General features: G+C 34.6%; 1 protein-coding gene across 1 annotated transcript; it reads left to right on the top strand.

Annotated features, from left to right (window-relative positions):
* The first annotated feature begins 5,806 nt into the window (after window positions 1-5,806).
* Window positions 5,807-14,775, top strand: LOC105053024 (26S proteasome regulatory subunit 7). Its single transcript, XM_010934025.4, has 10 exons — window positions 5,807-6,031; window positions 6,461-6,542; window positions 9,646-9,737; window positions 9,927-10,004; window positions 10,107-10,168; window positions 10,870-11,014; window positions 11,198-11,416; window positions 11,574-11,755; window positions 13,848-14,023; window positions 14,322-14,775. The coding sequence occupies exons 1-10, from the start codon at window positions 5,948-5,950 to the stop codon at window positions 14,477-14,479; spliced, it is 1,278 nt and encodes a 425-aa protein (XP_010932327.1). The 5' UTR covers window positions 5,807-5,947; the 3' UTR covers window positions 14,480-14,775.
* Window positions 14,776-15,006: the final 231 nt, after the last annotated feature.

Raw genomic sequence — 15,006 nt, 5'->3', positions numbered from 1 at the left:
CGACGTCGATCCCTTCCATCCGATGCCCTGCCGCTGGTAACCCACCGTGCCCTCCCCCTCTTCCTCCCCCGACCCCACCCCTCCCCGTCATCCCTCTCTTCCTTTTCTCTCCCTCCCCCCAGTCCTCTCTTCCTTTCTCGCTCTCTGCCCACCCAGCTGCCCCCTCTCCTCCCCGTCGATGCTAGGGCTGGTAATTTGTGTTCACGGGTCATAAATGGATCATGTCGATTTGAGGATATAACACAGGTTAACTCAACCCGAACAAGATCCGTTTAATTAAATGGGTCAACCTATAAAACATGAATATGATATGAATATACACGGATTAACCCGATACGATCAATCTGACACGATTAATAATCATGTTGGGGGTCAAATGGATACACGACCCATCTAATGACCTATTTAACTTATTTATAAAATTAAATTAAAATAACAAAAATTTAGTCAAAAAACTAAAATAATATAAAAATAATTTAGTTACCTATTATGCTAATTCATAGCTCTAAATTTCATCATTATTTTTTTAGGTTAGGATTATAATTTTTTGATTTTTCTCATTTGCCCTCAAGTAATCTTAAAATAAATATGTTTAACATATTCAAACATGTCGTGTAACCCATTAATTTATTTTAATTTTTTAGTCAAATGGGTCAAAATGGATTACGTAGGTCAACACGCTTAAGATATGAATTTGTCATGTCATAAACGGATCAACCCATTTATGACCCAAATTTATTTATTTCAAATTTGAACCCATCTAAGTACGTGTCGTGTCGTGTCCGTGTCAACGGATCGTGTCAAAATTTTTAACCCTACCCGACACCCCCTCCACCTCCAATCCGATGCACCCCGCCCCCCCTCCACCCCTCTTTTTCTCTCTCTCTCCCCCTGGCTCTTTCCATCATCTCTTTCATTTAGCTAATATACTCATTAAATTAATGTATCTGTTAATGTTGTTTGTTATATTATTGAAAATGAGCCCAAATCTGATTTTTTCGAAAAATCATCGGGTCTAAGCCCAATCCGAAGCTCGAAAAAAATTTTCGGACCAGGCTCGATTAGGGTAGTGCCCGGCTCAGCCCAATCCATTTACAATGCTACTCAATACTGTGGTAGATGACTAATTTAAAAAAAATTAAATATATTATATTGTATAGAACCGTAGACCTATCTCTTGATTAATGTCATATTCTACAACATCCATACATTTCTATATTTTTTATATGGATGGGAGAATTATACACATCAGTCAATTGACTATCCAGTTTAGATAGTTTAAAAATTATAATTAATTCTATAGATAATTACTGTAATCAAACGATATACAGAGGATTCGAAAAAAAATTTAGACAGTATTTTTTTTAGTTTTTCTCTAATTTTTTTCACACATCTTCAGTCGTGTAGGAGAACTAAGAGAAAATACTATCAAAATTTTTTTCAATTCTTATTACGTATCTGTAATTATTTATAGAATTAATATAATTTTTGAATGGGATAGAATCTATCTATGCCTATTAATTGATGATAGGATCTATTTATTATGTAAGTCATTTTATTAAAATAATTATTAATACTAAATATTTTGATTTTGATATTGTCATAAATTTTTTAAGAAAATGGTCAGTACTCGGATTCGTTTACTATTGTATTATGATGGATAATAAAAAATGATGAAGATGGTGTGTAGTACAGTTAGCCTGCGAGCCAGATGGTTAGTCTATCTTCATAATTATCACATCAATAATTATTGGACCATTTATACAGTGGTATTCCTATAGATAGAGAAAAATATGAAATCAAATTGAGGTGGAGATCTCCTAATTTATTGAAACAGTTAATGCAGAGCAAGTATCTCTTAGTTTTAATTGATGATGATGAAGATATCTAAGAAATATTGATATTTTTTTTAAATTTTTAAAATATCGATATATTGAATTATATATTGAAAGGAAGATGTATCCTCTACTGAAAATACTATTCAAATGATGGTGCTGAAGTTTGAGTACTTTAGTAGGCTTTTAACCCAAGAGGGTAATACTCTTAGACCTTTTTCGCCTTTCGTAAGTCTTATGGTGCGAATCATTGGTGTTGAGGTCATGTTTGCAGAACAATATTATAATACTGTTGGTTTTAGTTGTCCAATTATTCAAATTTTATAGTGACTTCTCCTATAGTTATTTCTCTTACGGTGACTTCTCCTATGGTAAAAGTAATAGTAAGTCCAGAATACGACACTCAAATAGGGGATGATGATTGGGTCAGCACTGAAATAAATTCTGATAATTGAGATTTTGAGTCATACGAGAATGAGGCTGAAGAAGAATGGCTTGATGAGGACAGTAACAATGATGAAGATGAAGATGAAGATGGTGATGAAGATGATCAGCCTGATATTAATGTAGAAGAACCTGAACCTCATTTGCATGAACCTCCATAATTTTTTAGCAACTTAAATTTAGATCATGGTGGTGGTGTTAGTATTGAACGAAGATTGAACTCTAATTATTAGTTTTGAAATTCCTCGATGACTGAATTTTCTATAGGTCTGATATTTCAGAGTAAAGACAGCTAAAGAAAGCTGTTGATCTTTATCACATTCGAAAGCATCAGACATACAATATAATTCAGTCACATTTAAAATTATAGTCCATTCGATGTGCATCATCAGATGCTGAATAAGAATGTAAATGGAGGTTTCGTGCTGCATCTTGTTAAAGTCACATATGTTATCTAATTATTCTATCTTATTACAAGAGCCTAGACATCTTCGATTACGACGAGCCGATATTGACATATGAAGGACGGAGGACATCCCAGATAGAGTTGTAGATTATTTACGATATCTAGGATTCTACAATGTGTATCAGATTAGACAGATACAGATGGACGTTAATCTTATTACTGCCTTGCTTAAGAGATGGTGCTAAAAAACCACACATTTCATCTTCCATTTAGTGAGGCAATCATCACGTTATAGGATGTTAGTGTTCTCACCGGACTATCAGTTGATGGTAAGGCAATTATAGGAGCTGATCCCACTCTTAGCATTCCAGAGTGGCAGGTTATGTGCTATCGATTATTAGGGTTTCAGTCTGAAACATAGTTTTTTAATCATTCACAACTGAGGATGGAGTGTTTGGATGATCATTATCGACATTTATACATTGAAGATGATGCACCAGAGGAGATGATGCGATAGGATGTCAGAGGCTACGTACTGCGGTTACTATGGGGTGCTATTTTGCCTAATACTTCATCTAACAAGGTGAAATTGATTATTTTATCATTATTAAGGATTTAGATTTCGCTCGTAGGCTCAGTTGGGATAATGAGTAGTAACTTGTCTATATAGGGCTATGTGCTGGGTTTCTGCAGCAGACCAGTCAGAGATTGGCAGTTATCTTATATTATTGTAGGTATGTGATATATAAATTTTATTTTTTATATTCTATTGTAGCTCTAATTGGGCATATCATGTATGATTTTTTTGGAATTGATAAATTTGGGTATGGGAGAGAATGCCGACTATCAGCCTATTGTGGAGATAGTTGTTTGAGATGCCATCAGAGCAATACGACCCCGATGTTCTATTCAGACTAGATGCACATTGGGTATATAGGTATAAAAATATTGATTCTATTACTTGAAACTTAGTACTGCTTTCAAGCAGATGGAACGTTGCATTCAATGTTCATCATGTGTCGACGAAGATAGCAAGAGTTTATAGATGCCAGCTGGATACATTGACCGATACACATAGATGGATAATTTTAATTTATATACAAATATCATTTTATAGTATTTATAATTTACTAAAAAATAAGCTTATTAATCCAACTTCATTTTTAACTCTATCAATTTTTGTGGGAGCCATACATAAATCAGATCATGTCCATATTATCACAGATTTGCACGGATGGATATGATATATGGACTAGTAGGGTGTCACTTATTTATTTTGATGTAGTGGAGTGGCACCTTCCAGATGTATGCTTGGTAGTTTGGTCGGATTCAGGACATCCCATAGCAGTTTGATACTAGCCAGCATCTTCATCATAGTGATCGACGAAGGAGAGCTCATATTGATTGGCATATTAGACGTACAGAGTATGTCACCATTTGGAATGCATGGCGAGATCATATGGTTCATAGTGATGACATATTAGGAGGCCATCTATATACCAAAGATACATGATTTGATTTCTTAGCATTACAGTATCGGTCATTGGACAGTCTCGGTATGCAGTTTCAGGATACGAAGGTGAGAATTCTACTATGTGTATGTTGGTAAGGCCACGAAAATTATGCCTTATGTCAATCTTATATTGAATTTTAATTCATTAAGTTTTAATTTTACTTCTAATCGTTAATGCAAAATATTTTATGTAGTTCTGTTATATCTTTATTTTATATTTTATAATGTATTGCTAATTTTATTTTTGTTATGTAGACTAATCGTTTGTCGGATCTTATACTGGACCCTCGTCGTGCTCTATATAGACTAATGAGGATGAGCATATCAGGATACTATGGGAGACGGAGAGATCATGTTTAGGGATATTGACAGCGATTGGCTATAATCCAAATAGCTGTGCACCTTGTATGGAGCATCCAATGCACCAGATATGAGATATATACTGTCATCACATGTTCCACATATGCCATTATCATGTATTCTACATATGTCATTGCCGCATGCTGCACATATACTACCACTTTTTGATCCACAGATGCTAGGGCCTTCATCTTCCTACATGCTCCAGATGACAGCATCGGATCCAAGTTGGCATCATGAGTCATCATCTGAGTGGTCTGATTCTTTTGTTACAGATCCATCCTTGGATACAGATGAGGGGGTTGAGGGGTCACTCACCTAATAGATGCTCTGATAGCATATGTTATTCCTCATATGTATGACCAAGAGACGTTCACTGATATAGGAGAGGGGGCATCACAGATGACACAGGAGCGACCGTTGAGGATCTTTCTAAGAAGATTCAAACGGCCACGGGCACCACGATGCTCTTGTGGGACTTAGCATTTCTTGGACTTGTATACCATGGGATTCCTTTTGTAGACTTGATATTTTTATTCTATCTTATATTATTAATTATTATTTTTATCGAAGTTTTAGATATTTTGCTTGTTTAATTTTAAGTGTTAAGATGTTATGGTTTATGGACATGGATACAGGTCTCGAAAAGTTGGGAAAGAAAATTCCATGCAAAAGAGCCATATAAATCAAAATATAAATAATAATGAGAAACATATCACGCATAAAAAAAATAGTTTAAAAAATTAAATTAAGGTTCCAGTTCAGGACATCATGCACAAAAAAAAAAAAAAAAAGTTAAAAAACATCATTTGAAATGGTGCTTTTAAAATCGTTATTCTAAATAATATTTTTAAAAATATTATTTTAAATGATATTTTTAAAAATATTATTTCGAGTTAAGTTTTTAAAAGTACTATTAAGAATGGTGTTTTTATAATAATTTTTTTTTGATGGGTTCCACGTAGGCCGGAGAAGACTGCTGATTAGACCATAGAAACGTCATTTGAAATGATATTTTTAATTTTTATATTATTTTAATAAATAAATTGAAATCTGTATTAATATGATAAAAAATTTAACAAAATTAATATGATACAAGACTCCAGATTTTTGTCTATAACTTTTATATTATCATTCTCACAAAAAAAAAAAATAGTGCTACAATCACGACCGTCCGCACATTACAAAACCGCCATGGTTGCACAGTTCCAGTATATTAAAAATATAATGTACTATAATAAAAGTATTATTTCAAAGCCTAGAACTGGTCTGCCAAAGCTGGGGCTGCCTTTGTTGCTTGTGGAGCACGGCGTGGAACTGGGTATATAGCAACCAGGAACAGGAGATAAAACTCTTGAGATCGTGAGAGGAGGAGCTTTAGACGCCGTCATGGCTCCGGAGCCCGAAGAGCTGACGGACGAGAAGAACCCTCGCCCGCTCGACGAGGACGATATCGCGCTTCTCAAGACCTACGTACGCCGCCCTCCCCCGATGCGCCACCCCCCTTTCCAGACTCTCCAATCCTCTTCTCTGATGCAAATCGGTTTTGATTCGAAATTTCTTGGCGGCTTTATCTTTCCCCCTTCCCATGCTGGTCCTTCAGTCGGTTTGGAACCCTCGATTTGGTTTCCTTTCCTTTTCCATTTATCTAGTACTGCTCTATAGAGTTAGAAAACGAGTTTTTTGTTATACTTCCTGTAAAAATTGAAACTTTATCTGTTGCATTTGTTTTTTTTTTTTTTTTCACTATTCGCTTATAATGCCTTCGGCTGCTCAAATCCTTACTGATTTGGGGGGTTATTTGCATGGATTTTGTTGTCGGGATATGGGTTAAATCTGTTTAATAGATCTATTATATCATCGGTTGCTAAATTAAATTGTTGTGCTGTTGTTCGATGACAGGGCCTAGGACCTTACTCAGTTAGCATCAAAAAAGTAGAGAAGGAAATTAAGGAGATGGCAAAGAAGGTCAATGATCTCTGTGGTAGGTGATGGTTATATATAGTTCAGAGCATGCTTTCTTATCTGATCTTTTAATTCCATATTTTGAACATTATAAGCATTATGATACATTGAAGGAAATATAGAATAAGTGCAACAAACCTAGTCCTTGATCTTTTATTGGTGTGTTAGAAAGATAATTATTGAACTCAAGTTGTCAATCTATTGATTGTTCACTATTGGTTTGAAAGCCATGTAGATCTTCTAGAATGATACCTTATTTATAAGGTTGGTTTGATTCTTTTGAATTATAATCTTTGTTAAAGTCCAGAGTTATATACTCAAGCTGCTGATATCAGTGTAAATTGCTGCTAACCTGATTATTGAACTCACTATAGGAAATATTCCTCTTGTTTATCAATACTTCTATGAGTATCATTTTTGATAATAGGATCACAAAGATTGTATCATAATTGTACAATCAAATTTGAAGCAAATAAGGACATTAAGGGATGCAATCAAGTCCACAATCAGAAAAGGGATAAATCTAAAGCAGTAAAGACTCATATATAACTACAAGAAAACATAAAGATCTGGCATGCATAAGGGATATTATCTCTATTATCAAAGTTATATCCACCAAACTATTTTTCAAGAACCTTGCAGGATATATCTCATAGTCTCAATTTCCTAATGCTTTTTTCTTAAAACTATATTGTTTATGATAAGTCATATGCTGCCCATCATTTATGAAATATGATAGTAAGGCTAATTGAATGTTTCACCAGTCTCTTTCTTCTATCCTGCCAAGGATGGCACGAGTATGGGATAATTTTTTTAAAAATTGGTTCCCTAGATTTTCTCACCTTTAAAAAGTTTTTCAGCCCTATTATTGGTCATCACACTTCCCTTTCTGAAAATTTCCTGCTATGCCATTTATATTCCCAAATTTCTTCATCCTCTTTTCTTCTTGACAGTTTTTTGCTATAACTAAGCATTTTAAGAGGTTTTAACGTCTTGTTGCTTCTCTAAAATAGGATTCGGAAAATGTTAAGAGGGGGATACGTAAGTGCTGTGATTTTGTCATGTTCAAGTGATGAGAAAGTAAAAAAAATAACAAAGTCAAAATAAAAAAAGAAGGAAACGAAAAGAAAAGAGAGAAAAAAACTAATAACGATAAGAAGGATATAGTAGAACAATAAGGTATATGGTGGAGGCCCTTCACAAAGATTAAAAGCAAGGTAATTCAATCTATACTGCCATAGTTTTCATCCTCATATGACTATATATGAAGGCATGCAAACACCCTTAAAAACCTAACCTTTTGTTTTTACCTGATATAGACCCAAAGTAACTCTTTTAGATGAATATCACCAATGCTTTTAAAACTAAGGTTCAAAGCTAGGTCCTAATTTTGGTTTCAGCCAATAGGTGATCCTTATTTTCAGCAATTTTGGTACTTTGGGATCTATTTTTGATAAGTTTGGTTGAAAAATATGGAAATTGAAACCTATCATTTTGAATCAATAAAAGATGATAAAGAAATGACAAATCAAAATAAGTCAAGAAAATAAAATGAAAATCATTTTAAAGAATTATTTTTCAAGATATACTTTTAAAATCATGCTAGAATGAAATATGCTATACTACTACTTGATGGCACTTTGATATATGAAATCTGAAATTTATGAGGTTGAAGTCACAGGATGCTGAACTTATGCAAAAGGATTTTACTTTTTCTTAAATATCTTTATTGTAACATTGCATGCTTATAAAACTTCTCAAAACTCATTAAGTATAAGTTTAATGTAAAGAAAATTCTGTCTAGCATTTACAAACAATAAAGAAATATAAGAAAATTAGCATAGATAAAACTTATATACTTAAGGTCCGTTTGGTTGGGGTTGATTTGGTATGAGAAAATAAATCCCATATTGGATTACCATGTTTGGTGTGAAAAATAGAAGAGAAAGATGATAAAAAAAATAGTAGGTCTGATATTTATTTTTCAGAGAGAGAAGATAAAAGAAATACCATGGGGGTTGGCATTTGGTAAATTTCAGAGTGGTGGTAATCCATACATGACAAAAACACCTTCAATGTAATCACTGAATTTGTTTTGATGTTTTTCCAAATTCATTCAATAAAGAGTTTTTGCAAAAAAGATTAAGAAGCAGATGACACTGTATAAAGGGCCATGTAATTATTAGTCATTATATAAAAACTGATTGGAGATGACAATGCTATCCTAGTATTAAAAAATTATTTTATGTTGATAGGTATATTTATAAATTTGGTCATATTCCCATATAGGATTATCTCCAATGAAGCATAGTAATCTTTTTTGAGGGTCATTTTTGGGAGTAATTTTTCCACCAACCAAGCATACTAAAAATTATTTTCCTTCATAATCATTTTTCCAGATAAACGATTTATGAGAATCGTCAAATTATCCTATAATCTGACATACCCCAACCAAACAGATCCTTAATTTGGCTTCATAAGTTAGTTTTAGTTAGAACTTCAAGACCATTCTAGTGTTGGACTGATTCCACCCAAATCAAAACATTCATATTTGGTTTCGGAGTTTTGAGCAAAAGCTCAAACCATGTTGTAAACTATCCTATTCTCGGGAGTTCTAATAATCAAACAAAAAATAGTTAGATAATCTTGATTCACTACTAGCAACTTTGGCAATTGGACATTCTATGTTAGAAACATAGTCCTCATTTTCTTGGAGAGCTTCCTAGGTTAAAATAATCATATGAAAGGAAAAATACACAGTGCTTCATGACCACTGAGGTAATTTTCATCTAGGGCAATATTAGGGGCCAAGGCTTCAAGTGGTTTTTATCATCTTAGATCTATTGTGTAGAAAAGGGGGTGTTAGATGTAAACTATGAAAGAATTTGAGTAAGATGAATGGAAGAAATGCTAGTAGTATTGCTAATTGCTGCTTGTTCTTGGCCTTTTATTAAAAATTATTTTTAAAATGCACTGGCTAGAATTTTTTCATGGCCAGTGCGTCCAGAGAAAAAAAACATTTTTTTATCTACATGGGCTTTTTAGTATCATGCACCGTCATATGTGGGAAAATATCGCAATTTGTAGGTCTCTAACACATGTTTTCTTCAATCACATGTCAGGAATCAAAGAGTCTGACACCGGTTTGGCTGCACCAAGCCAGTGGGATTTAGTCTCTGATAAGCAAATGATGCAAGAAGAACAACCCTTACAAGTACATTTTTTTTAAAATTTTTTATTTAGCATATAATTGAAGATATTGTTTATATGTCACAGAGAGAGAGAGAGAGAGAGAGAGAGAGAGAGAGAGATGTGGGCATGCACACATGTGTATGAATTTGTAGCTTGCTGCTTGCTCTTTCAGATTACTCAAATTCTAAGGCAGATTTTCATTTCTTCAAAGGTTGCTAGGTGTACGAAGATTATAAATCCAAACACCGAAGATGCTAAATATGTGATAAATGTAAAGCAAATTGCCAAGGTATAGTTTCTGATTTTGATTAAACACTTGATTTGAAGGGACAGATTTATTTCAGAGAACCTCAATCTGAAAGACTGAAGATAATTTATTCCCCATGTACAGTTTGTGGTTGGCTTGGGTGACAAAGTCTCTCCGACTGATATTGAAGAAGGCATGCGTGTAGGGTAAGGCTATAAATTTCTTTTCTTGATAACTCCATAGCATTTAATTGAGAATTGTTTAGCCAGTTTATTTTTAGCTACTTTTAGTTGAGAAACATTATTTATCCTTTATATCGGTATATCATATTGTAAATTTCGTCTCTCCTTGAAGTTTTGGATCTGAATATCATAAACAACTTATATACTGGTGCAGTCATACCAGCACTAGAGAAGTGGTTCTTATCAAAACTCAGCAGTTAGGCATGCTTGGGTGAGAGAACTACCACGATGGGTGACCCCTATGTTGCACCCATTTTCAAAGTTCTCTTAAAAAAAAAAAATAGTATGGTGGAAAATAACATAAATAATTTATGTATTGTTTGTAGTAAAAATATTCTAGTTTTTCTCATTGTTTAAGAATTTTGAGCATAGTTCTGTTGGTCTCCCACTTGAATCTGATACTAAAAAAAAGAAAAAAACACTTTAGTTTTGAAGCTCCAGTCTGTTCTTACCTCACGCTTGTTAGTTATTCCATGTCATGTTAGTTTGTCAGTTTTGACTTTGATGTGTTATGCTATAAATAATAGTTGATGGCAATTTATTGCTCCAAATTGTTAGAAGAATGAAATTAATGCATTCAACAGTTATGATGTGTGACCTTGCTTCCAATCTCCAATTCTTTTTTTTTTTTTTTTAACTTGTAGATCTTTTTGTCCTTGTTACAGAGTTGATAGAAATAAATATCAAATTCAGATCCCTCTGCCACCAAAGATTGATCCAAGTGTTACAATGATGACGGTAGAAGAGAAGCCTGATGTCACATATAATGATGTTGGCGGATGCAAGGAGCAGATCGAGAAGATGCGAGAGGTATGACCTTTTCTTTTTCCCCTTGGAAAATATTTTCTTGACATCATGTGCGCCCATAGGGTTTGTAATTCTTAGATAATGAGAATTCTCAGGGTGCCTACATTTGCAATGTCCCTTCTTTGAGTAAATTTAGTCATTATGCAGTCTTAGGTCCATAACTTTTTGTGCACTGTTCGAATTCAGGTTGTGGAGCTTCCTATGCTTCATCCAGAAAAATTTGTTAAGCTTGGTATAGATCCTCCAAAAGGGGTCCTTTGTTATGGCCCTCCTGGGACTGGTAAAACACTCCTGGCCAGAGCTGTCGCCAATAGAACTGATGCCTGCTTCATTCGTGTCATTGGGAGTGAACTCGTTCAAAAATATGTAGGGGAGGGTGCTCGGATGGTTCGTGAACTTTTTCAGGTTGTTGAAATTCCAGATATGTGATAGCAAGTTTTCCCCCTCTTCAGGATAAATATATTTGCAAATTTTCATTCAGTGGTCACCCCATTTCTTGATGAGCATTTCAAACTTCTTGCTTATTTGATAAATTAATTTATTTACCCATTTATCATTTTAGATGGCTCGCTCGAAAAAAGCTTGCATTGTGTTTTTTGATGAAGTTGATGCCATTGGTGGTGCTCGTTTTGATGATGGTGTTGGTGGTGACAATGAAGTTCAACGCACCATGCTTGAAATTGTCAATCAACTTGATGGATTTGATGCTAGAGGAAACATCAAGGTTCTAATGGCAACGAATAGGTATGTGCCATCTTGCATCCTGCGCTTGTTTTGTGATCCGAATTAGCATTATCACTCATGGTCTCAGTTTATTTCTAAAAACATGAGTTTCCACCTGCATCCAGTGATGAAAGCTATTCTTAAACCACTTATCTAATATCTAGCATGGCATTCTTATAACTTTCTTGGTGATGATGATCAATTGGCTTTACAATTCTGTACTTTATTGGACATCCAAGTAGGCTTTTTTTTGTTTACTTTTTTCATTCTTAGTGGTTCTGTTTCCTTTGTTTGTTTTATTTTCTTTCATTATAATATTTCTTAAATCAATGCACTTTGGCAACCAAATAAAGTAAGTCCTTTTTTATGGGAGAAGGCCATCTAGTGGTGTTACTTAGACATGTGACATGGGTGTCAAGTATCAGGGTTTCCAGAAGAATCTGACATGTGGACTATTTGAAGATCAGACACGGGAGAAAATCTATATTCCATATATTTGTGTAAATATGTATTGATTTATGTCTTTGTCAAATAACGAGCTAGATCTGTTGCTCCTTTAGTTGTCGAAATTGATAAAAGGTGTTGATAATTGGTAGGCTAGACTTAATAAATTTCATGAAGAATTATGAAAAGTAGGGATATAATGATGATGATGATGTTATGATTTAATGGTATGAAGTGTCAAGCAGTGTTATGAAATGTCCCAAGTGTCCAGATGCACAATATGTCAAAAAACTCAAAAATTAGCGAGTATGGATAATGCTGCCATCTGGCGGGGATGTGCGGGTTTGGTGGACCCCTACTAGTTCTTTGATAGAGGTTAAAAAGGTATAAGGCATGCCTATGCCAAACCAAAGAACTTGGGTACTGTTATGAGGGAAGGAGGAAAAAACATTACTCCTAAAAACAAAACAAAGAAAATATGGCTCAACATATGTAAGAACTAAAACTGCATCAAATCACAAAACCTTTTAACGCAAAATGCTCCAAATTGAAGGCAAATTGCTGCACCAAAATAGCAAATAGTTTCACTTAGTTACACTTGAGAACTTACAAATCACCAGCTTAAAAGGTAGTGCAAAAACCAGAGGAACCAAACTCAGTCCTAGATATCACCAAATTAACTGTCCTAATATACATCCAGTAATGAAGGTTACGTCACTGGTCATACCCATCTGCTTAAAAATCAGAGATTATGGGTTTGAGTCCTGAGTGGTGCCCTCAAAATTTTGACCCAGGTAATTATAATGCAGGCGGCACTCCTTTCTACTCTATGCAAAAAAAATAACCCTGCTTCCCAATAACAGTCATTCAACTCCTTGATGTAGTAGCTTTCTTATTATGTCTGTTACACATAGCTTTGTTAGGACTTACAAGCTATACTCTTTACAGGATTGTTTGGATGCTGGTATGTATTATTGTTGAGCTGAGAATATGTTAATCATGGGAGGGAAGAATCCTACCAATTGGGAAAACTTAAGGTCATATGATCCCAAAAACCTAGGGATATGGAAAACCACCTTTTGAGTGGAATTGGTTATCTTGATGTTTGCAGGCTTTGTGAACCCTATAAAGTGTTTTCCCCTCCAATTTATTCTCTCTCATGACCAACCTCAATCTCACCTTCAGCCTAAGGTTAGCTTATCCAAGGATTTACTGTACTTGCATCTGAAGCAGCCCTAATTCACTTTAATCTCAAACTGTGGAAGTTGCAGCCGTGCTGCACCGCTTGGAATCAGATTTGTTATTTTATTCCATATCGTGTCTCTTGGGCTGCATTTGGAAGCGGGATAAAGAATCTAGAGTGACTAGGTTAAATGGAGTAATTTTGAGGGAAAAAGAGTGGGTTAAATTATTCCACCATTTCATAGGAATAAGTTATTACTGGGTTAAGTAGGGTAAATAGGTTAGGAAAAGAAAAAGTAAAGCATTTATGAAGTACCAACTTTTCTGAAATACCAATTCTGCCCTTCCAAGGGGTGGATTCTTCCATAGTTTTAACAATCCCACTTTCATTGAAAAAATTACCCTATTCTGTAGACTCTAATTTACCTACAAGCAAATACTGAATCTAACCATTATATTTACTGCTTTGCTTGGAATAATAATTCAGACCTGATACTTTAGACCCAGCACTTTTGCGTCCTGGACGATTGGATCGTAAGGTTGAGTTTGGTCTGCCTGATTTGGAGAGCCGAACTCAGATATTCAAGATCCACACCAGAACGATGAACTGTGAGAGGGATATTCGATTTGAGCTTCTTGCTCGTCTCTGCCCAAATTCCACTGGTGAGCTATTTTTCATGGATTGTTTTTTAATTATCTTATGTTGCTGGTGTCTTATGAATTCGCAATGCAAGGTGTTCACCTGGCATGTGGATTGGTTTTCAATACCTATGGTGCAAATTAGTCATCATAGCTTCTTTCAAATTGTACGTTACTTCAAGCACCAATGATGTTACGAGACCCCATTATAAACTGTAGACGTGTTCCAAATGGTAGTTGTGACCTAACATAGCACATGCCAAATCCTTGTATCCTGTTTAAGCTTCTGATTTTGTTCTTCTATGGTTGGGTTCTTGTTTAGGTGCTGACATAAGGAGTGTGTGCACTGAAGCTGGAATGTTCGCAATTCGGGCACGAAGGAAGACAGTAATTGAGAAAGACTTTCTTGATGCAGTGAATAAGGTTATCAAAGGATATCAAAAGTTCAGTGCAACACCAAAGTACATGGTCTACAACTAACAAAAGTCTTGTGTTGGTCATCATGGAAGGAGGCATAATTTCTTGGTGGATGCATTTTTTCCTCCTGCATGAACTTGGATGCATTTCTTTCCTGCAAGCACCGTTGAAAGTGTTATGGGCTATAAGTTGCAGGATGCTCATGGTTCTCGTTTTGGATCAATATGAATGTAAACTATGGTTAAACTCTTCCAACATTCTGTTCGATTCTCTATTTTCATGTTCGAAGTATCCATTCTTTTAGCGATTGACTAAGAGTATAAGTATTGAAATAACTTTGCAGAATATTATTTTTCTTATATCTTTGAGTTAATTGAAAAGCTTGAATGAGAATCATATGTACTGAAAGATTTTAACAAATAATATTCTTTTTATTATTTAGTTTTAATATTTAGTCAAATAATATAAGGTATAGATCTGCAGTTTACTTAAAATCATAATTTGTCCTAATGTCCTTGTATATTTCTTTTCACTCTTGCAGAGTAAAACACTTGGATATGCGTGTGAATCCTATTCTCATTTCTGTATCC

The sequence above is a fragment of the Elaeis guineensis genome, chromosome 10 (genome assembly GCF_000442705.2).
Source record: "Elaeis guineensis isolate ETL-2024a chromosome 10, EG11, whole genome shotgun sequence".
NCBI classification, from domain to species: Eukaryota; Viridiplantae; Streptophyta; class Magnoliopsida; order Arecales; family Arecaceae; genus Elaeis; species Elaeis guineensis.
This window is presented reverse-complemented; position numbering and strand designations above follow the sequence as displayed.